Genomic DNA, 23,981 nt, shown 5'->3' with positions numbered 1-23,981 from the left:
TGCTTTTAGAGTTCCGTAGAGGCGCTAATATACACAAAGGAATAGGAATATTAACAGAACAATGAACTTAACAGCTTTAAGATCTTCTAATTAATCTGCTAAACAAACCCTGCGGCCCTAAATTGGATTAACTGGGCATAGAAAATGAATGGGTGGATGAATATAAAAGAATAAATAAAAAATGTAAAACTCAGAACTGTGTTGAGAACATAAAATATCCTTAAACATATGTACAAATGTGAGTTCATCACAGGATTTTTTTGTATCTCTGGTTTAACTCAAGGTATGTTTGAGTTTACTCGTTTAGGAAGGTCTGACAATCTGCAGTCCCACACAGACATGCTCTGCGGTTTCTCAATATGAAAGCGTAACGTTTACATATAACTTTCCACAACACAAGTCTGAACTGCTGCAGTGTCACTGACGGAAAGAGAAGCACAGCGGATGAGGAAGTTTGAGAGAGACATGAGAATCAACTAATCTACATTCTATCATGATTAGATATCGGTGATACAAGAAGGTCTTCCATTGAACCATATCCATGGTGTTTTATTTAATATCACAAGTTTATGACAATGAACCTTTAACATTTTCGAAAAATGTCTTAAAAAAAAAGCTCTCCGTTCACAAACTGTTTTACAGCCAGTCTTCTCTCACAGGCCTGGGCCTCACTGTTCAAAGCTCACTCAAAACCAACTCAGGTCCAGTGCAATATGGAAACTTGAAGGAGAGATGCTGCACCCAGTAAACCATTGAAGTGACAAACATTAATTGATTAACATCAATTAAGTCATTTCTTTATTAAACTTTACTTAATCAGACAGATTTCTCTTCAAAAATTTGCATTTTATACATCCACAGAGGATATTTCAACTACACACATTTCGCTGACTTTAAGGAGCACAACTTATTCAGTTATCACAGTCGGTAAATAATTAATCGCAGGGTTGACGCCGCAACCCGGCTATTGATTACCATAAACCCAGCATTACTTCTCATACTATCAGTATGCATGAGGTTAAACATTTGCTTGAATGGCTCCTCCTTTCAAAGTATGCTGGTCAAATAAGAAACAAGGCTCAGTTATGGGCATCGTGCAGAGAAGAAGTTTTGTTTTGATGACAGTATCTTATGAATACAAAACCTACTTGTTATGTGAACAGTCAGCAGTTTTCCTTTAGATACTTTTTGCAAATCAAAAGCTTTCAAAATCCCAAACTATACAGTCCGGCTCATACAACTATTGACCTAACATTAGCATTTAGCACCCATTCATAAGAAAAAAAAATAAAGGTCAAAAGTAGAATTTTATTCAGCAAATTATTAAAAAAAATTACAAAAAAAATTTCAAACCGGCCATAAATTACATTTGCAATACTTTCTCATATCAACAACATAAACAAATCTTAGGGATCACTCTTCATGTGCAAGTTCCACGCGACTACGTCAAGCACCAGCATTACACAAAGTTGCCGGAACTCACCACCGAGCACCACTGACTCCTCTGTCAGACATTTACGTATCAGACTCTGCAGAAGTGAGCTTTTAACAGCATTGTGACTTACATCGTCACGTCAGACGAACAAATCTGAAACAGCACCCAGTCTGATCTAAAGAATGACTTGGACTGAAAATTACAGTTTCATTACAGCCTTGTCTGGGCTGCCAGAGATGAATAAATCCCAAATAAGCTCCCTGTTGGCGCTTATAGGTTGAGTATCTCTTTAGCTTTAAGGACCTGTCACTCGTGTCCTCTGTCATGGACAACAGAGCTTTTAGATAATCTGACTGAAGGGGATCTAGAGCCTTAAGAACTAGGAATCCACCAGCTGTAGGCTAGATCATCAGGAGATGAATGCTCAGTAAAAAGGTTATACTGACAGCAGACTGGTATGGTATGAATGTGAAAACAGGAGCAGACTTAAATGCTATGAACTCAAAAGCTGCATATCAGGAACTGAAAGTCCTTGCTGCTAGCTGTTGTATAATATTGCTTTGGTCGTGCAGGTTTTCTTCAAGTAGCTATGGGGACATGAGTTCAAATCAAGCCTTTAAATCTTCTTAGCTTCTAGCTTCTAGCTTAGAATATTATAACACTGCATTATAGTATGACCAAAAACATAAATGCATTTTTTTCATTTGGCTACTCATTTTTATGTGCAATTATTAGCATTTTCTTTCATGAAATCCATTTTACACATCCCTAAAATCATTCAAATTCAGCCTGTCAGTCAAGTTTCTGACCAATAGAGAGAAACATGTATTAAACAAAGTATTTCGTCTTTTTTCCCCTTTGTGCAAAATAAATCATAAGTCCTCGGAGAAAACTACCATTTAAGTAAAATCACACTCACACGAATGCGTTCAATGTCTAATAAGAGCTTGTTTTTCCCCTTTATCTATGGTTTCAGACGTCTTGACGTCAAATTAATTGGAGGAACGCACTTTCCTGCCTTTGAGGGGTTGGGGAGGTCTGAAGTTGTTTTCCATGCGCATCCTCTTCTCTTCGTCCTCTCCAGAGAACAGAAGCAATCTGAACTTCCCTAGCTACGTTGGGAGAGACAGAAAAACAAAATTCTTCTTAGGCGATGATTTTCTATTTGTTAAACAGGTTCTGTGCACAACCTTTACAACCCAGTAGATCCTTTTAAGCACAGTATGTCAATGCATAATAACACTATGCTGTGAATCTACTACTCCATGAAGAGACCAAAACCAACAAAACTATAACAATAATATTTCAAAGAGCTAAACTTCTACCTGAAATACCTGGTCACAGTTTAGGACTACTTTTACTGGCAGTTACGTGCAGTATTGAACATGTCAGGAGGGCCAATGTTTGCAGAATCAACTCAGATTGCAACGGCCACATTCTCTGCAGGCAAATGAAGATTTCATTCTAATAGAAATGTGTGATTTACTGATGTTTTAATCATTTGGGCAAATATTAAAACCAAGCTGCTCATATTCATGCCATTTTTCATTTTTTTTGCTCGTCAGTTACCGTCAATTGTGAGAAGCACCTGATCCAACATTGTTGCTGCTCACAAGAGAAGGAAGCAAGGAAGAATCCAAGAACATCCTGAATCGGAGCAATACCTCAACGAAAGCTGTATAGCTGTTACTTTATAAGAGAAGTGTCCATGGAGGCCAGCCAAGGACAAATCTCCTCACAAAAGACAGGCACATGAAAACATATCTAGCATTTATCCTAAACAAGCTTTTTGCTGTGTTTAGATGAGAGGATAATACAAAAGAGAAAGAAGGATTCAAAGCCAAGAACACCACAATGGTGGCAAACCATGGTGACTGGAATACAGCACACAGAGAAATTTGGCCATGAGCAGGTTTAAAAGCAGAATGGTCTGAGACATCGAGCCAAAGTGGTCAAGAAATGGACAGAAACTAATTCTATGAAGGTTTTTGAGTGTCTCAGTCAGCATCCAGACCTGAATCCCATCCAGAATCTGTAGAGGGAGCAAAAGACCAGAGTAATGGCAAATAAACCTTCCAGCATTAAAGACATGGACATTACTGCTGAGAAAGGAGTGGCCACAAAATCCAGGTGACACCCTGCGGAGAGCTTATTAGCAAATATTTGAACTGCTGGATTGCTGTGACTAAAGGCTTTTCCACTTAAAACAGGGAGAGGCTATTTATGGAGATGGGGTGGGATTAAACAAGTTTCTACTTCCTCCCACTTCTTTTCGGATATGAAAAACCAATTGTTATCTTATTTTTATTTTATTTAGTTTTTAAAGATTTTTGTATTTGTCTTCTTATGTTGTCTAAGACCATTGTTTCTTCTTTTTTTTGCATGTTCGAAATTATTAAATAAATTTAAAAAGATGATTATGATTCATATTAGACATGGAAATGTCTTTTTTTTAACATTTTTAATAATGTAATTAGAAGAAATTGTAAATCAAAATTTGAAAAAAAAAAAAAAGAAGATTAGTTGGATGAAATAATGATGATATTTTAATTCCATTTGCTGAAATGGAAAACACTGAATACTACTGCTTTTACTGATTTTTTAATTAATGTGCCCCCCCCCCCCCACACACACACACACAAAAAAATCTAACTACTCACATTCAGCACCACTATGTGGGGATATGAAAAGCAAAATAATTCCCTTTTACATAAGGATTGTTTCCTGCTGCATCTCCATGCCAGCATTTCTCAATTAAAGTCCTGTGCTCATCCTGTCATGCATCCATCAGGATAATCAGATACAGGGGATCAAAGGCTTGTGGCTTGGAGTCATAGTTTGTGGGGCCAGTTGCTCAAATTGCACCTCACATCCAGCGATGCCACAGATTTACAGACAGCTAGACCATAGGAGATCAGCAAAGAGGGAGTGTATAATCCAGAGGCTGGCAGCACAGGACCGGCTCACCGGGGGACCAGGACTGGATGTGCTGCAGATTGTCAGCTTAACTTGTCGACAACCTGGGGTTACTGGACTTCTACTTTTTGATTAAATCCAGTACTAAGAGGGCTGGATAAAACAACTTCACCCAAACATAGCATCCATCGTAAATGATAAATATGAGGTCGAGCCCACTATCAACCCCCTGATTCTGAACTTTGGTTTAACAACAAAAAGAGGCTATAAATGCCTGAATGAAGGCAGTTTTGTTTAAATTCTTTGACCAATTAATTTAATATAAATAACGGATGTATGCTTTCATTCTGGTGCTAAAGTTTATGCAGCATACTTACAACAGTCTCTTTTTGAGGCGGTAATCGCAGGCCTTCTAGTTTAGTAAAATAAAGGATCTATGAAAAGGAGGTTTCCTACTTATCCACCGCAGTCAAGACATTTGGATTGGGGTTAATGTTGTGTATGTGTTGGTGTGTCACACAACTTTAAATAATAGGACCCTACTACAGATAAAACAATATGATACTAGGTGTACATGAAGGTAGAAACTGTTCGGTGACCAAAAACAAATAAACCTCAATATTATGAAGGAATATTATGCAAAGCACTAATTCTAACAAATGTGTGCTCATATTTGAAATTTCATGTTGGAGAGTCGAGATGCATTCTCACCTGTTTTTCAGATACAGTGATCGGCTCCTTCAGCATGATCCAGGTGACACTCTCGAGTAAGGGAGGCGTGGTCAGTGATCCCAGGTAGGTCCAGTAATTGAGGCTGCTGGGTAGGAGGCACTTGGGATTGAAACCTTTAAAATCTGTGATACTCCCCTATAATGAAACACAAAGCTCTCACAATACAGCAAAAACGCAGAGGGCAGGTCATAAATATAATCTGTTTAGGTTCAAATCCAGCCCTCACCTTATATTTCACCATGTACAAGGTGTCCGTTATCGTATGCAGCCATCTGTGGTCATCACCTGTCTTACATCAAAGATTGTGTTTTTAAATTGATTAGTGAGGTTTGGAGAGTCAACAGTGTACTTCTTCATATCGTATAAACACACACACATTAACCTACAGCAATTACAAGGTGAAGCTTAGCCTATTCAAGAGGTGGCTTTGTGATTTGCAGTTTTTCCCATCTGTTGAATCACCCTCATCTTACTTTTTGTTTCTGTTTTTCAGCATCTCAAATTGAACAGTAAAAAGAAAAAATATATATAATTTCAATCGGGCTACCATGGCATACAAACATGGTTGCTTTTTCTTCAAGTTGACTTCATCAACACCTGCTGAGATCTGATGGAAAGGGGCACGGTGGTAGAAAATGCACTTATAAGAAATATCTTACCTCTAAGAAAATTCCAAGAACAGCAAGACCGTCGGGAGCAGTCGACGCCTCCCCAAATGTCTTGTACTTGACAGCATTCCAGTGAACTAGATGAAGCTAAAGAGAGGAATAGAATGGAAGATAAGGAAAACAGAACAAGAATAAAAGCAAGTAAAATAAATCAAAGTCATCCTATGTACTGATAAAATGATATACTGTATGGAAAATATGTCCATTCCACTTTCAGTCATGTTATGCGTGTAATTATTCTGGGAAAGTAGGAATGATGCACCACTGTTGCTTCAACATCTCTATGAAGTCCTGAATATAGTGCACCCAGTCGTCAAACATTATTTTTTAGCATTAGAAGTACATTTTGATTTAATTTAATAGAAAAATGTGGTACCAAATTGCATATCCGTTTTTAGCTCAACCAGTTATTCTACATTGCCACAAGAGTGAGGGACCCGTGTGTCTCTATGAGAGCCCTGTGATGGACTGGTTCCCTGTCAAGGGTGTATCTCTTGTCTAATAGGAAGAGGTATAAAAGCCTGTATGTGAGCCTAAAAGGGAGTTTAGTCTGGAAAATGGATGACTGAATGGATGGATTTTTTTTTCTTTAGCCATGGGCACAAAATGAATTTTTTAGGTAAAACTTGGTTTTAGGGTTAGCGTTAGAATTAGGTTATGGTTAGGTTTAGGCATAGGCATTCAAATTTAGTCTTACTGATGGTTAAGGTTACAATAAGGGGCCAAGACATTTTGTTGTGTCAATGGGGAATCCCAATGGGCATGTATTCAGACTTATGTGACATATGTGTTTATCATGATATTATGTGTGAGCTGGTATTGTTAGCTCCAGGATTGCTCTGAACTGGTGGCTAATGAATCAGTTTCACAATTGTATTTGTTTGGGTGACATGCTAAAGTGTGCAAAGAACACTTTCATTTTCTCATAATGAATGTTGCTGCAGCATCTCTCATCACGCTCTAACAGGTATGCTCCACTTTGGCAAGCTTGTTCCTTTAATGCCCCTGGTGCCCCTCATAAAAGGCCCATTCTACTCTGATTGGTCAGTCATAGAAAAATACAAAGCAGCTATATAATAGTGAGAGCATCTCCCCACTCGCATCTCTACTTATTTATTTCATGACAGTGGAGTTTTTTGCGTCTTCAGTCGACATAGCATTTATGTTAACTGCTTACTTAGTCCAAAAGCAGTGAATGCAAAACTTACTTGGAAAGATGACTTTTTTTATTTTAAAAACTCTTTTCTAAATTATCAGACACTGACACACAGAAATATTCAGATCGAAGCACGGACCTCTGATGCATAGCCAATTCCTTCAACAGTGTGCTCGGAGCCATCGCATCCCTTTCCACCCCAGTGGAAGTGAAACTGTTTCAGTCTGTAGGGGTTGTCCAGAGGGCCTCCCTGGATCACTGTGGGAAAAGGTCAAAATAAAAAGTTTTGAGATTTGGAAGTCTTACACACGTATACATCACCCAAAACAGCTTGGTTTCCTACATACAATCACCACAGGATGAGTCAACCTGTCATCACACAGCAAACTTCATCAAATTTCTAATTAAAAGTTGAGATGTTAGCAGACACACTGCCTGTCTAACCAGCAGTCACATTGATCAGAGCCTCAGGGAACTAGCCTTAGCTTAAGAGGAAAACAAATATGTAGAATTTAACATGGATGTCCCTACTTTAATCCGGGGACCACTGATTGTCGGCAACTTTGGAGAAAAATCTAAATATACTAACTGTAGTCTGTCAGTGTGCACTTAGTGAATTTGGTAAAACCAGGATGACACACAATGACCACCGCCTCTCTCAGCATCACTAACAGGGTTCCTTTGCTGTCACTTGTGTGATATAATGTGTGTGAGGCTGTGGCAACATCCGGTTCTAATAAGCTTCATCAAATATATGTGCAAAGAGGCTAAGTGAGGAAGACAACTTATGTATTCCAACAGCTCTATGCACTAAAATCATCATCATCCATCATCATTTTCTTCCCTGCCATGTGCAAATATTACAGAGGACAGCTACCTAAACTTTACTCCGGCAAAACTTGACTCTCTTGTTGACAGCACTACAATTTCAATGCGTACAACACTGGACAACGTTGCCCCTCTGAAAAGGAAGGTAATCAGTCAGAAGAGGTTGGCTCCTTGGTTTAATTCACAGCTGTGTGTTTTAAAGCAGACTGCAAGAAAGCTAAAGAGACCATGGCATTCCTCTAATTTCGAAGAGTCTCAATTAGCCTGGAAAGATAATATATGAAAGTCCTCCGTAAAGCTAGAACTGCTTATTATTCATTGTTGATAGAAGAGAGTAAGAACAATCCCAAGTTTCTTTTCAGCACTGTAGCCAGGCTGACAAAGTGAGCCATGCATTCCTTTAACTCTCAGTAGTGGTGATTTCATGAGATTCTTTACCACTAAAATTATTTCTGTTAGAGAGAAGATTCATGGAATCCTTCCCACTATTATCACTGATGTATCATCAAGTACAGCAGCTTTAGAATTATCTTTAGAACCTGATTTGAATTGTTTCTGCCCAGTCGATCTCTTGCTGTAATTAAACGTTTCCTTTAAAAAAACCTGCTCTTTATTCACAGGTGTTAGCTAATGATCGACCTATATGCAATCTTCCTTTTTTTTGTCGAAAGATCTTGAAAAAATTGTAGAAGCTGAACTTTGTGATCATTTACACAGAGGTCTTATGGAGTGCAGGGGGAACTCCTGAACACCTTCTATGACACCGTGTTGGCATCAGCCATCTTTTACGGAATGGTCTGCTGGGGGAGCAACATCTCGACGGCTTACAGGAAGAGACTTGATAAACTGATCAAGAAGGCCAGCTCTGTCCCGTGTGTATATATATACGTATGTATATATGTTCTATATTGAAATTGTTTTACTATTTTTTTTATCTCTTATTGCTGCTGCTGTAATGTGAAAGATTCTCCACTGTGGGACAAATAAAGGAATTTTTATTCCTATTCTTAAACAATAATCTTCCTCGCACACCAGAGTAAGTCATGGAGTTCCACAGGGTTCTGTGCTTGTTGAGCCGGTTCTTTTCACTTTATACATGCTTCCATTAGGTAACATTATTAGACAGCATGGTATGAATTTCCATTGCTGATGACACTCAGCTGCACTCATCTATGAAACCAGTAGGTTGGTCAGACTGCAAGCATGTCTTGACGACAAAGACCTGGATGCTCCTAAATTCATACAAAACTGAAGTTATTGCCTTTGGACCTAATTGGCTTGAATTGGACTGCATTATTGAAGTGCCTTGAGATGACATTCGTTGTAATTTGGCGCTATATAAATAAACTGAACTGAATTAAAATATGGGACTAACTGTATTGTAACGGTGTCCTTCACTGATTTACTAAGGGAGAGCCCTGCTCTCGTTGGTTGGCTGGTGTCAGTTCACCCCTCTCTTCCCATCCAATGTCCCTAGTAGTATTAAAAAGTGTATTCAGAAAGTTTCTATCTATTTATTAAAGTAGATAGTAGGCTCTCTTGTGTCCACAATATACTAAATTGATTATCGGATGGATATGATATATATCGGATGGGTCTGTACTCTGCACTAATGAGTATTGGCTTCTTCATTGTGGCGCTGCAGGCAGCATCTAATAAACAGATCATAACAAAGCCTGATAGCTATGCTGCACTTGTACAAAGCAAACTTGTCCTCTTCCTCTTAAGAAAATAAAATAAAATAGATGCACTTTTAAAATAAATGTGATCTGTATCAGGTATGAAGATGGAATACAATATCTCGAGGACAAGAAAAGAGCAGGTTCTGTCTATGCTGTGCTGAATAAGATACTTAAATATGGTCATAATCACGCCAACTCTGACCTTGATAATGCTAAGATTAATGCCTGCAGGAGGAAAAAAATAGCACACTGAAAAATTAACACAATTAATCCATCTTTTCAATTTTTAAATAAAAAAAATCTTCTTGGACTCAGAGCCAGATGTTATTTAACTCTCACATAATTCATTATCAGTATAAAACTGAAGAGGCTGAAAACTAATGCGTCTCCATTTTTAAGACCAACCTTAAAACATAATAATGTGAAAAAGCTTATATTAACTTTAAAGATTTGTTTGTGCAGTACCCATTTTCTATTTGGCTTTTTGTTTGAGTTTCTTTTTTTCTTTTTTTTTACTCTTCCCTTTTATAGCCATTTAAATTATATCAGTAAGTGTTGTTAACGTTCTTGCTTTTTTTGGTTTGTTTTTTGCCCCACGTTGTGTAACACTTGTGTTTAAAAGGTACTATTTAAATAAAACTGAGTTGTGTGCTGCAGTTGACGGAACTTATTTTTCTCCGCACTTCTATTCTTTCCAAAACAATGACACAGAAGTGAGTCACGACATGCAATAACACACAAATGCACCCAGACTCAGCAATACACGGCGTGCACTACAGACACCAGCAGGTTTAGAGAATCTGCGCACCTCGTTTTAAATATGTAGAAATGCTCAAGAAGCTGTACATATTTCTCTAAAAGGCCACTTCTTTATTTAATATATTCCCACTAACATCTGCTCGCTGTGTGAAAACTTGCTGGAGCTAAACTGCCCACATTTCTGAGCTTATCGCTCGTGGAAATGGTGGGTAAAAGGTGGGTAATATGGATCCACCCAGTGATAAAGACAAACATTGTCATGATATCCTCTGAGATCATCTACAGGTGATTATATCTTTTGTCCAGTAGACAGGCAGTCATGCAGATAAGTGTTGGATGCACTTTTCCGCAGCATAATCAGAGGTTTACTTGGAACCTTTTATTATGGTCAGCCGTGCACATGGTTTGAATCATCCAAAAAAATTAAAAAAGAATCAAGGTAAACCCACTTTTTTCAATATTTTGGCACAGATCTCTGCTACATGGCAGGTGGCAAATATGTGATTATCTATGAACTGTGACCTTTGTCAAAAGTTGAAAGACAGCCAATAATCATTAAATGATTTAGGTTTTCATATCAATGTACATTGTCTCTGCAAAGACACCAAGATAAAAATATTTATTTTATTTTCACTACATACATATATGCGGAAGCTCTCTGCCTGGATTATGCAGATCTCAAACCCAGAAAAATTAACCCATTTGAACAGATAGGCTAACAGTTTGTTTTTTTTTTTTTTCCCAAAGGTGTGTTGTTTGTTCTCTTAACAAAAACTGAGGCTGAAGTTACAGCAAATGCAAATCAAGGCACATTTTTCCTCACCTGAGCGATTATCCGAGTCATCAAACTCCACAACTACGGAGTGTCCATTATTGGAGATATTAATGGAGGTACACAGATCATAGTTCAGGACGATCGGACCCAGGCTGGGGTCATGGGCAGCTTGATGAGGGACGATGTCTATAGGAGACTGCCGGTTACCCTGGGCAACGGGGTAGTTTTCATGCCATGCTGAAGGACCTTGAATTCATACATGAAGAAAATGTCATGTAAATTCACAATACAGCAAAAATTCATAAATTAATTCCCTTTGAATGAAAAATAAATCTCTCTAAAGTGAATTAAACAAAAACAAACAAAAAAAAAACAGACCACCTCCAAATTTACACCAAGAACTCAAGATAAATTCAGGTTAGACTAATGACTAATGACAGAAAAAAATCACGATCAAATCCAGCCTATAAAACATTTTACACTAAGGAGTTCAGGACGAAGTCACGAGTGGACTCTCGGGTTAACGTGACAACCGTCATCCCTTTAACCGCGGAGCTAATCTCGCATTAACAGCCATTTTAATGTATGCTCCCGTGTTTATACTCAGCGCCCGTCTGCAGAGCCAAGTGAGAAACACGTGAGAAGAGAGTTCAATTAAACAAAAATCTCTGACAAAATCTCACCGTCCTGTTTTCCGTATCCCCAGTTGTGGCCTGTCATCGTCTCGGTTCGTAGTTCAACTCGGACCAAGATACCTGTTCTGACGCTGGCGCGCACGTGAACGGCGAAAACAGGGATTATCCGTTGCCTCGGGTGATGTCGATTTGCACCTCGGGAGAAGTACAATTATCCTTATTTAACACGCCCCCTCACACCCACACACACCTACCTTGCCTAGTGTCATCCCATCGGGACAGATACTATCTTGAAAAAAATACAGTGGGGTCAATGAACTCTCTTTCTGTACGTCACCTCGGACTTATATTGTTGTATAAAGAGTGTTCCCAGTTTAGAATACATAATCAATAAAGGCTACAGAATTTTTAAAAAATAGCCTGTAGAAGCAAAAATGAACACAAACTGCAAAATCCAAGTGTTGCATGATGGACAGAATTAGGCGTAGCTTCTACTTTTAATAAACTGAAAACTTTGACTTCTTCCATGTCTGTTTCTTTTGGGGCATTTTCAAACCTTTCCTTTAGTTTTTTCTTTCTTTTCATTTCTTATTTGATCCACAGTTAATGAATTATGTGCATTAATGTGTGACGTTTTTCAGCAACACTGTCTTGTATGTTCTCTTAAGTTCCCCATGTATGTATAATGTATCAAATGCTCTGTAAAATATGAATCAGTTTGTTTATATGGATACAATTAATCACTTTTGCCTATGTGTTCGTATGTGAATGTAAACTTGTTCTGCATTATACTGCACAGTTTGTTATGTGTTGTTATTTCTGGGATGCATGTTAGATGTACACAGGACTTTTGCATCATCACTTGATGTGCTTATTTGTTTCTACTAATATCAAGTTGTTTGTATGTATGTATATGTGTATAGAGCTGGACATGGATGCGTATAGTGTGTGTATGTTTCTGTAAGTTTATGTGTGAATGTGTTGTTTGCTTTCTTGTGATTCGTCTTTCTGTTTGACTGAAAGTTGCCGTTTAATTTCCAGTGTTAAACCTAAAACTCCAAGTGACAAATTTAGTAATAATCAATCAGTATATTTCTTTTCGCAAATACCATGCCTTGGTTTTGGTTCTTAAAGTGGCGTGGTTTTTCTGCCTTAATTCCCTCCCACTTTCTCACCATGCATGATGAAAAAATAACAATAAATCTTTCTTTTTTTCTATTCAAAACATGATGTAAATGTTAATTTCGATTTGCCATTGGTTTGTGTCGAAAGTGCGTCTATGGATTTTCGCGCCGCCATATCTGTGTCGAATCTGGCGACTCGGATGCAGAGCTATAGCTCTGCTCGGATGTAACTATACGTCCATAAACGTCACTCATTGGAAAGCTACCATGGCAGCCACCAAAGCCTCCAAGGAACAAAAATACGACAGACAGCTTAGGTGAGTTTGGAAGTAAAACGGTTTTCATACAGAAATGTAATTATTTGACTGTTTAGGGTATTTGATATGAGTGGTTGCTGAGGAGACGTTTGCGAGGCTGGAGTGCTACCGTCAGCTAGCATTAGCTCACTGCTTGTTATTTAGCATAAGCATCGTTAGCTTTGAGGTTGATGTGATGGGTCGTTCCGAGTCTCTGCATAGAGTTTGTTCGTTCATCGGAGCTTCCAGCCTCTGCAGTGATAGCTGCCACGCTCTCATAACCTATAATGGCTATATTTAACGGTTTAACAGAAGTAAGGGCTCAGGACAGTGGGTGCTATCAAAACTGTACGGTGCCTGACTGTGTCGTTACACCGGATGATGATTTGATAGTAGAATGACGCCTTGTTATGGTTTATGCTTTCAGACTGTGGGGTGACCATGGTCAAGAAGCACTGGAAAATGCACATGTATGTCTCATCAACGCCACTGCAACGGGAACAGAGATACTGAAGAATTTAGTACTTCCAGGTAAGTAGGTGTGGCTCAGTGTTGGTGATGGTCCTGTTGATGGTGATTTAAACATCTGTCTTATCACGTGAACGGTTCTATTTGACAGGAATTGGAGCGTTCACCATAGTTGATGGACACACGGTGTCTGGGGAAGATGCAGGGAACAAGTGAGACTGCTTTTTTGGCAGATTATCTTAGTCTAAAATGATTAGTTATGCATGTGTGATGGCAACTGAGCTCATTCGACTTAATCTCGTCCCGCAGCTTTTTCCTTAATAACAACAGCATTGGAAAGGTAAGCATTACTAAAATTGTTTAGATCATCAATGTGGTGTGATCAATTTATTCTGTTCCTTTAGAAGAATGGAGTGTGAGCCTTTATCTTTGTTTGTGTGTTGCAGAACAGAGCACAGGCTACCACTGAACTGCTGCAAGAACTGAACAGTGATGTATCGGGAAACTTTGTTGAGGAGGTCGGCATTTAAGTTTTAACCTGCCACAGTAGATGTTTTTACAGAATTGATTAAGTTTAATTAGCAATAAGAAGGAAATTTATTGCCATTACAATATTTAAATTATACTAATTCGCATCACAACGAAAGATACTCTACAGGTTAAGAGAGATATCTGTGAATACAAGACGACACTGATCTGTCATTTATTTTTTATTCTCTTACAGAGTCCAGATAAGCTTCTGGACAATGATCCAGAGTTTTTCCACAGGTTTACCATAGTCATTGGTGTCCAGTTGCCAGAAAGGTATAAAATGCTATCCATCTATCTTCCTACCTGTTTTTGCAGAAACTTGTGTTAGATCGGCTTAATTTATGGCTGTTTTGTTTCTCCACATAACTTGTCTGATGTTCAACAGCACGTGTTTGCGGCTCGCCTCAGTTCTGTGGAGTGCCTCTGTACCTTTCCTAGTCTGTAAAACTTATGGCCTTATAGGCTACATGAGGCTGGTGGTGCAGGAGCACACAGGTCAGTGGCCCCAGCGGTTTTCCTTATTTAAGCTTAACTTGTTGTCATTTCAAACAGCATATTTGTCATCCAGATTATTCCGTAGTTTACGTGTTACTTGCATGTTTTGCTGCCTCCCTCTTTAGTGATTGAATCTCATCCAGACAATGCCTTGGAAGACCTAAGATTAGATCAGCCTTTTGAAGAATTTAAGAACCACATTGAGTCCTATGACCTTGGTAGCATGGACAAGAAGGTGTGTTGTCATTTGGGCATGTATATCAGTTCATTAAAACTATTGTAACTGTGATGAAAAACTTATTGACTTATTGGCTGATAGTTTTCCTCCATTCCCCATTTAATCTGTAGGATCACAGTCACACGCCGTGGATAATCATTGTTGCCAAATACTTGGAGAGATGGCTCAGTGAGGTATGAAGAGCAACTCTGTTTTGGCTTTCTGATAACAACATGTCAATCGAGCACTCCAACGCTTGTATTTATTTGTGAGCGTTGTTGTTTACTGTATGTTTTACTCTTCCCTTGTTGTTTGCTGTTGCAGCACAACTGTCAGCCACCAAAAAATTACAAGGAGAAAGAGGCCTTCAGACAAGTTATTCGGGAAGGTATTTGTCTACCTCTGGATCACAGCTGCTTTCAAGTCCGTCCCCTTGACTGTACACCTTGGCTAAGGTGTTTTTTTTGTTTGTTTTTCTCCACTTAGGGATCATGAAGAATGACAGTGGTGTCCCAGAGGAAGAGGAAAACTTTGAGGAAGCTATAAAGAATGTCAATACTGCTTTAAATCCAACCAAGGTACCAGATCTCCCATTCTCTTTGGTTTTTAAGAGCCTTTATCAACTTTTAAAGCCCTTGGCAGTCTGTTGTTCCTCTTGTAATGTCTCTTATTTCTGCAGATTCCGAGCACATTTGAGGACCTCTTCAATAGCGAGCAGTGTAACAACATCACAGCACAGGTTTATTTATTTATTTATTTATTTATTTCTTCATCACAGTAATACACAAATATACATGTATATATCTTTTTATTTTAACGTGGTATGTTTCTAACAGATTTTCTTTTCTGTGTGTTTGTAGAGTTCGTCCTTCTGGGTGATGCTGCGAGCTGTAAAGGAGTTCGTTCACAGCGATGGAAACGGAAGCCTTCCTGTAAGGGGAACCATCCCAGACATGATCGCAGACTCTCAGAAGTTCATCAACCTACAAAATGTGTAAGTGGAGAATATTCGGGTGCCAGCTGTGTAGATGAATATGATGAGGGCACGAGGGTAACATGATCCAGCCAGCTCTGATAATGATGTGGTAATGCTGATGCATATTTTACTGATTTTTATTCTTTATTGTTTTGTGTTGAAATTGCAGTTACAGGGAAAGGGCCATGCAAGATGCAGCAGCGGTTTCAAAGCACATAGAATTTCTCCTACAGTCAATTGGAAAGGTGTGTCTATAAACCAAAATCATCTTTGAGAAGGAATATTTCAGTCTTGTCTCAGGCCATTGAACTTGTCCACCATCATTTAGATGTATTGAGAAAAAACTGATTTAACAACATGGATTCTGCTGGAATATATTCACTCCGCTGCATCAATGCACCAATCTGGGAAACCAAATTTGCTCAAGTTAGGACCTTTGTGTATTTATTTTTCCTTGATGGTGATTAAGGCGTACCATTTTTTTTATTATTCAATTCTGTTGAATTTTAGTTACAACATGCCAATTCCCAACAAAAATAATCTCAAGAATACTTTACAGATACAGTCCAGTTCAATCCAATTATAATCTGATTATACTAAGTTCATTCAAATCCATATTAGCTCCATTCAGTTAAATACATCTCCTCCACAAATATTCTGTATGAGGAATGAAATGTGTTGTTGGAAATGCGTTTGATCCAAAGAAAATGGGTTTTCACTTCTGTTCTCCAGCCACCAGAAAGCATCTCTGAGAAGGACATCAAGTTATTCTGTAAGCATCCCGTTCTTTAATTAATTTCCTTTATGCTTACTTGTTTATTTTCTTTAGTAATAATTGATGAGTGTCTTTACGCTACACGCTTCCACAATTGTCTGTATGTTTGTTTTTTTGTGAACTTATCAAAATCCTCCGCTGACGTAATTATTCATAATATCTGTTGTACCGTGCATGTAGATATACCCACTGAAAACCTTTTTAGATATGCATAGTGAGCGGCGTACATACACTGACCGACTCTATATTCATCTCTATGTTCACCCTGGTTGTCCTCATACAGCAGCGCTTCCTGTTTAACATCAAAGTTTTTTGTTTATCTGTTTGAGATTTGTACTGTGTGTGCGGACTGATAGGAAATGATGAATTAAGATCGGGGTATTTTTTTATTAAGATTGCTACGACTGCAGTCGATTTATTCCTAACTGTAGGAAATTGTGTTTGCCTGTAGGTAAGAATGCATCCTTCCTGCGGGTGGTGCGCTGCAGGTCTCTGGCTGAAGAGTATAATGTGGATTCAGTAAATAAAGATGAAATCAGTAAGTTTGAGGTTAACGTCTTGCTCAACTTTGGTCTTTTTTTATTGTACGTGTTTGAGGTCCCTTTAGTTCTTTTTGCTCTAAGCAGAAGGCAAATTCGGCTGGTAATCATAGCGTTGTCTTCTCAGCTTCATGTATGGACAATCCAGACAGCGAGATGGTCTTCTACCTCATGCTTCGTGCTGTCGATCGCTTCTATCAGCAGCACTCCCGCTACCCAGGTAAGACGTGTTTTACACCTCCATTTTGAAGTCTTACAACTGCACGAAATCAAATAGTCATTTAGCTTTTTGCTGGGTTGAAGATTTTTCTACATCTTGCAGGTTTATTGGTGGTTGTCAGACCAGCTTGCGTAACATGTACGAAAGAAAAGTAAAAAAAGTCTTTTCTTTTACCACAGGAGTGTATAACTACCAGGTGGAAGAGGACATCAGCAAACTGAAGCTGTGCGTGAACAGCCTGCTGCAGGAGTACAGCCTCAATGTCAACATCAAAGACGACTACATGCACGAGTTGTAAGTCCAGGTCACTGCTGGATTGGCTGTTTAGAGTGGATATCAAACACTGTCATCTAACTTGTAACTGTTTCATCCCTGCAGCTGCCGGTACGGTGCAGCAGAGCCACACACAGTTTCTGCATTTTTAGGAGGTAAAGTCTGAGTGCTCTTTGATAATTCATTGACACATGATGTCTTATCTGTCTAATCACAACCCCCCCGACCCCACTGCGCTGCTAAAAATACCTCTGGCAACATGTTTTTGTGTAGGATCAGCTGCTCAAGAGGCCATCAAGATCATCAGCCACCAGTTTGTGCCATTCAACAACACTTTTATTTATAATGCAATGTCGCAGACCTCTGCAACGTTTCAGTTGTGAATGCAGTCAGTGCTCCTGTGCTTACCAACAGATGAATCTGAGAAAATGGTGAAAAGATGAAATGACTCTGCTAGATCTGCTGTAAACTACTTTTTAGGGTTTGAGAAATGCGCTCAAATTTGAAAGTGCTTCTCCAAATGAGAAATTCAGGACACGGAGCACATATGGGGTTTTCTTTTCTCCTTTTTATTCTAAACAAAACCTGGACTGAAGCTTGCAAATAGCTTGTGAAAACCTTCATTTAGTAGTTTAATCTGTGACGATACATTACGACATCGCAGCACTTTGTATGCACTTGTTCCAGCTGTCTGTTATTGTGCTTGGAGCCACCTCTGTAAAAACATGTAACGTTTTAACTGTCATGCATTGATATAAAAGACTCAACAGTTTACCCAAATCTGTTTATTTTCATGTAGAAATGGACCATGACGCATTCAGCACTTGTAATGACCTCAGCTCATCTGCTACAGTTGAGAAAACACTTTAAGGTTAAACTGATATTGACGTAAAACATTTTTTTTAAATGAGAGTTGTGTTTAGGACTTCAGAGCATTCAGTGTCGAATTCTGATGAGGGAGCTAAGAGTTTTTTCATTGTGTTTCGAGCTAATGCTATTTTACAGATTTTTTTTAAAAAAAATTTTTAAACACTGCATCAATTGATTACTTTGTCACAATCATTTTACCCCCATAAAAATCTGTGTTGCTCTGCATCAGTGTGTGTACAATGGCTGCCCAATGTATCACTCTCAGGCACTGTTTTTTTTTGTTGTTTTTTTTTACTTGTTGCCTGGTATTTATTACAGAGTTTATATCTACCCCAAATAAATGTCCGTTGACAAGCATGTGGTTTGCTTGGGACGCCTGTAATATGACTTACCTCCAAGCTGAATCCACGTGACCCAGGATTTAGATTGAGAGTTAACATTACTTTTATTCAACACCAGAGGGCACTGTCCCCTCTTTAACCATTTATTGATCACAGACCAGAATACTGACCTATGAATGATCACTATTGGATTCATGCTGCATTTGACGTAATCAAGTGAAGGACTTGGAATGTTAACTATTACCCAGTACGATGTTTCTCGGCAGTAGATGCTGTGTGGTCTTCATAATGACTATGGTGTGATGAGCAGCACAGATTCTTGCCAGGATATTGTTTTTATGAGGATCATTGTGACTTTGTGTGGTTCTCCCCCCCCCCCTCCCCCGCTAGATTTTGCTGAATGAAAATGTGACCTCAGCAGACCTCACTCCACGACCCGCATGCTTCCCAACCTGCATCTGTGACACATTTTGTCACACACACTCATACACGCCATCCCCGTCTGTCTGAGCTGGTTGCCAAGATGTACTCTGGCCTTTTCCTAAATCAAGAATTTGTCCGCTGCCTCTTAAAGATTATCGTGTCTTCATCCATCCAACCAACCATCCTCTCCTTGCCTCTTTAGATTGCCATGTAGTGCCAGGCTTATCGGGGCGAAACAGAACATCTTCCTTCTTTTAATTTTAAATATACAAACAAGGCAAACTTTACATATAGTCACCAGAAACTGAAATAATCAGAAAACTAACTTTTAACCACTTAAAATATGAGTCTGTCTTTTAACAGATGTTGATTGTTATGTGTCAGCCTGACTGCACATCTGTGTCATCATCCTAACATATATCATTCACAATGGGTCATCTTAAACCTACCAAAACGTTTTTGATGTTGCTCTGTGTCTGCTTCACACTGTAAGACCCGAGAACAGTTGTGTGTCCTTGTAACTCAACACCCCCACCCTTGTAAGGATGGTTACTGATGAGAGATAACAAAGAAACAAACAGGCCAAGGAGCCCAAACTGAAACAACAGGCTTGTTATTCGTCTTTTTAAACACTTTTTTACTGAGACGCCCACGTGACAAATGTAACAATAGTTTTCAAGTAGAACCAAGCAGTGGGGAAAAATGGAATTTTAAAAACTGAAAGTTTCACCACAACTAAATTAAAAAACCTTAAATCAAACGTGGTCTATGGTAACAATGTATTGAGTTACGGCTCACATGTACAAGTAAAAAAAATAAATAAATAAAAAATTTCACACCAGGTTTTCAATTTCTTAGTTTTACAATATCAAAGAAATCTAAAACTTGGACATGAAATCCCTTTTTTAGTTAGTGGGACGTTTTACACTTTGGATCATTTAATCACTGAAATGATTCAAAGGAAAAATAGCCATGTGGGCACTGATATTTCATTTGTTCATAAAAAATGTTAAAAATCATTTAATCCATCCGAGTCTTAAAAGAAAAACTATTCAACCCAAGGAACACATCAACACGTGAGTGGCTGGTATAAACAGGAAAAATTGGTGAAATAACAATGATGAACATTGTATAGTCATGCTGTTGTTTGCCAAAACCAATAAAGCACCTTTTAATAAACCAATCCTCTCTGGTGGTAGGGCTAACGAAACAAACTTAAAGTGTATTTTTCAATTACTTGGTGATCTGGATTGTTGTTTTGATGGATGTGGAATGAATAAAATTGTATAATTGTGATAAATAACATTTTTATAATACCATCTTGCTGCAGGGAACACAAAAAAGGACATAATGCAATGATGTGTCATCTTGAAAAATGTCATGTGTCATGTTTCGGTGAGCAAAGGGTTCGTGGTTGGTTAACATGTGGTTGCTATTATCCACTTAATGCAAATGGACGTCAATTGAACACTCATTTTTGTCATGTGATACTGAGTTGATTTATTCATTTATAATAGATTGCTTCCGTATCCTTTGATTGTGACTTTTCTTCAATACACAAAGTGAAATGTGCTAAAGTATATGATTTATTTGTCTACCAAACTTCTCTTTGCATCGCCAGCATTGTGGCTATCACATGACTGCAGGTCATGACTTGGCCTTGTTGAAGCTTATAAGACCTGCATTCAGGACCATGTTCCTCTTTGGGTCTCAAGACTTATTGAGTAAGAAACTTGATAGATTCAAAGAAATAAACAGTGACGATATGGGAGTCAAATGTTTTGCTGCCCTTACGGTAATGCCATCGGAGTGAAACGCAAAAAGAAGCATAAACAAATCAGTTGAAGTCAGCCAACTCTTTTATTAATCAAATTTTTACTGGTCGGCCTGAGCACAATCTCCTGAGGGACGTGTCTGTTTGTTTAGCTGTAATAAATGCTCTACTATGTTCATCAAGTTGTTGGTGCTTTTCTTAAAAACAAAGCAATGAGAGGAGCAGTGAGGCTGAACCAAATCTGTCGATTTGAATAAAGATGCCTAAAACCATTCGCTGAATATGCTTCTGTAAAGCTAGCAGAGCTGTAGACTACGGACTCACGAGAGCATTTAAAAGAGGGATTTTTTTCTTTATGGTTGGTGACAGGCATACCATAAAATAATTAAAATGCACCAATAAATATGTAGAAATTAGAAAATGATTATGAAGACGTCAGCTCCCACACTCTACTTGAAACTGTTTTGTCTTTTAGCCACAGCAGAAGCCATATAATTGATATGTGTGTGTGTGTGTGTGTGTGTGTGTCCAGGACGGGTGGGAGGGAGGGAGAGAGAGGGTGGTCGTTAATGCTAAAATCAATCAGTAAATCAGAGACCAAGCCTGCAGAAGCGCCACATTGCCAACCTTGATTTTTGCTGGAAGCTTCTAGCAATAAAGGGAGAGAAAGTGGGGGAGGGAATTGGATGAGTCAGCATAGGGAAATAGAGGAAACTGCACAGTAAAGGTGGCAGATTGATGGTCATATTTTCCCCAAGGATGAGGGTTGTACGTCCCCTTGTCACACCCTGTCACTGGCTAGAACGTTGCATTTTATACATCACAGTGTAAGAGACTGAAGACAGTAAGAGACAAAGATAGTCAGAGGTTCAGGGTGATGTCTTCCCAGTTTGAACCTGGCTGGGATCCAACTCGTCCTCCTCTTCAAGAGGCCCAGAGTGAATTAAAACCAGGCTGAATTAAAACAGCGCAGAGTGAAGTATTTCTCGTCTTTGCAGGGAGACTGCAGGAGGTCGGCATATTTTAAACCTCTCAGGGTGTGCTGTGGGCCTCTTTATTCCTCCTATAAACAGATGAAGCTGTGACTACACTCCAAAATCTAACACCTGTATTTTCTAAAGCCTCATGAGTGTATTTCTTATACCCCAGTACAATGCTGATTGGACTAATGTCATTCAAGTAAATTGCTTTAGTTTGATTAAAGAATTATAAACCAAAAAAAAGGAGACTTGTAACTTGTGGCGTGTTTCTGGGTATAGTCTAGGGTTGCACCTGTCCGGGCTAATGCTAACTTCCACTAGCAATGACATAGCCCTGCTAGTGTCTATGGTCATGCCACTTGATCAGATAGCCTTCACCTCTTAAGTGAGGATTTTTCCTAAATTTGTTAATATTTAAACCTAAAACACCTGCTCAATGTGCAAAGTGAGACCTATGACGTACTGCTAGCTTTCTGCACCCTGCCTCATTTTACCAACATTTCATCGAGTGTTAAGCACAGGCTAGGCCATGGCCATATATTAAAACAAGACCAGTAATTAACAAATAGGCTATAAATAAAATACAAATACAAAATAGATCATAGATGGTTGTGATGATCTGTTAGCAGAAGAGGCTAAGCTGAACGTTAACAAAGCTAAAACACAAACTAAAAATAATATAAAACAGTAGCTGTTGCTCATTAAATGTTGATGTATCTGTAGTCATGTGTTGAAAAGTTTCCAAGATTGGCAAGTAAAAATCCTGAAACTGACTCCTTTCAGTCTCTGAACCTCTATCTAACGTCTACAAAGAGTGTTGTTTCCACCACACTTGCAGCTATGTATTCCTGTATTAGGCTATTTGTTTTTGCTGGTATTGTTCTATTTTTTCCCTGAATCTTAGGGAGGTTCGAATTCTATATGTATTTTGATGAGACTTTTTGGCTCATGCACTGAAAGTGTGCCAATAGTGTTTGATTTGCATGTATGTGTAATGTCCCAAACTACCTATTACAAAGGGTCTTTGCATGGATGTGCAATTTTTGCTTTCTTGTTTTAACACATGCTTTGCTTATGCAAAAAAAAATAGATATCATGTAGTACCCCATAGCATCTGGGTCCTCATTCTATTTTAATTTTTAATTTTTGTTTCCAGCAGTCTCCAGATTAGTCTGTAAGGTCTCTAAAGGGAGTTTCAATTGAACATTTGAGTGAACAGAAATGTCCACTAAAGTCGAGAAAGTTTTTATTCTCTATGCATAGAAAATAGAATCAGGTAAGTACAGTTACATCCTAAAATAAGAAACTATACCGAAGGTTAAAACTGTCAAGTTAACCTTCTTTATTCTTTATCATTCTTTACTCTTTTTCATAAATAATACCAACCTTTCAGGTTTTATTGTGTGAGGAATGTATACAGTATGTACAGGTCTTTGAGGGTCTAAAGGAAACAACAAGCAAGAATCAGCGGTTTTGCCGTCAAGATTTGATAACAAGTTTGAAATTCAATCATAAAAAATGAGAATGAAGCTATTTCCAGTTGAGAATAAAAACGTTTTGTTTCTTGCTACATTTAATGCATATTGCTAGATTTGTCTGCTCATATAAGTTGATATGTATTAGGTCAGTCAGATATATTTAATTATACATTTATTCGTTTTTCTTTGTGAATTCTTTTATTTATATGCACTCAGTGCAGTTTTAGCCAGTCAGAGCCTGTGAGGGTGGAGCTGCAGAGGCCTCAATATTTATATTCCTTCCAGATGCATTGTTAATGAATTCATGTAACACATAGATGCAGTGGACAGCTGCTATCTCATATACTAATAGAGGAGAGGATATAAACATAACATTCTGCAGAACTGGAAATGATTTGAAGACCAACAAACCTGCCTCTATTGTTGTTCTTTCAGGAAACAAAAACAGTATTTGCACATATATGCAAAAGAGACTTAAGGGTGTGTCCATTCTGCTTTTCCAGCTTAGTAATACCAACAGAGCTTACAGCAGGGTCAGATCATATGAACTGGAAGTGTTGACAAAACAGTTCTCCGTAGAGTTGCAGATGAGGAAAGTTGTAAAACTGTAAAGTA

At 38.5% G+C, this 23,981-nt stretch overlaps 2 protein-coding genes across 2 annotated transcripts; one reads left to right on the top strand and one right to left on the bottom strand.

The window, feature by feature from the left end:
- Positions 1 to 2,147: 2,147 nt before the first annotated feature.
- On the bottom strand, positions 2,148 to 11,712 carry ca7 (carbonic anhydrase VII). The gene is made up of 7 exons (XM_072381262.1): positions 11,635 to 11,712; positions 11,000 to 11,197; positions 7,047 to 7,165; positions 5,743 to 5,838; positions 5,310 to 5,372; positions 5,063 to 5,218; positions 2,148 to 2,547 (listed from the first exon to the last, which is right to left on the bottom strand). The coding sequence occupies exons 1-7, from the start codon at positions 11,669 to 11,671 to the stop codon at positions 2,428 to 2,430; spliced, it is 789 nt and encodes a 262-aa protein (XP_072237363.1). The 5' UTR covers positions 11,672 to 11,712; the 3' UTR covers positions 2,148 to 2,427.
- A 1,226-nt stretch (positions 11,713 to 12,938) lies between these two features.
- Positions 12,939 to 18,800, top strand: nae1 (nedd8 activating enzyme E1 subunit 1). Its single transcript, XM_072380750.1, has 20 exons — positions 12,939 to 13,027; positions 13,434 to 13,537; positions 13,626 to 13,686; positions 13,784 to 13,814; positions 13,921 to 13,992; positions 14,199 to 14,278; positions 14,391 to 14,500; positions 14,626 to 14,735; positions 14,849 to 14,911; positions 15,042 to 15,105; positions 15,204 to 15,295; positions 15,397 to 15,456; positions 15,578 to 15,711; positions 15,863 to 15,938; positions 16,426 to 16,465; positions 16,920 to 17,006; positions 17,135 to 17,227; positions 17,407 to 17,521; positions 17,606 to 17,655; positions 17,774 to 18,800. The coding sequence occupies exons 1-20, from the start codon at positions 12,978 to 12,980 to the stop codon at positions 17,881 to 17,883; spliced, it is 1,602 nt and encodes a 533-aa protein (XP_072236851.1). The 5' UTR covers positions 12,939 to 12,977; the 3' UTR covers positions 17,884 to 18,800.
- Positions 18,801 to 23,981: the final 5,181 nt, after the last annotated feature.

Source organism: Leuresthes tenuis, unplaced genomic scaffold (genome assembly GCF_036924035.1).
Source record: "Leuresthes tenuis unplaced genomic scaffold, fLeuTen1.0.hap1 SCAF_2, whole genome shotgun sequence".
Taxonomy (NCBI): Eukaryota; Metazoa; Chordata; class Actinopteri; order Atheriniformes; family Atherinopsidae; genus Leuresthes; species Leuresthes tenuis.
Note: the sequence above shows the minus strand (reverse complement) of the source record. Positions and strands in the feature narration are given on the sequence as shown.

Excerpts from the sequence above, each read along its gene's own strand:
- ca7 (XM_072381262.1), bottom strand. The coding sequence starts at position 11,671 with ATGACAGGCCACAACTGGGGATACGGAAAACAGGACG. Across the intron at positions 5,839-7,046 it reads GAATTGGCTATGCATCAGAG|CTTCATCTAGTTCACTGGAA; the intron begins GTCCGTGCTTCG and ends TCCTCTCTTTAG. Across the intron at positions 2,548-5,062 it reads TCACTGTATCTGAAAAACAG|CTAGGGAAGTTCAGATTGCT; the intron begins GTGAGAATGCAT and ends CTCCCAACGTAG.
- nae1 (XM_072380750.1), top strand. The coding sequence starts at position 12,978 with ATGGCAGCCACCAAAGCCTCCAAGGAACAAAAATACGACAGACAGCTT. Across the intron at positions 13,687-13,783 it reads GGGGAAGATGCAGGGAACAA|CTTTTTCCTTAATAACAACA; the intron begins GTGAGACTGCTT and ends CTCGTCCCGCAG. Across the intron at positions 13,993-14,198 it reads CGGGAAACTTTGTTGAGGAG|AGTCCAGATAAGCTTCTGGA; the intron begins GTCGGCATTTAA and ends ATTCTCTTACAG.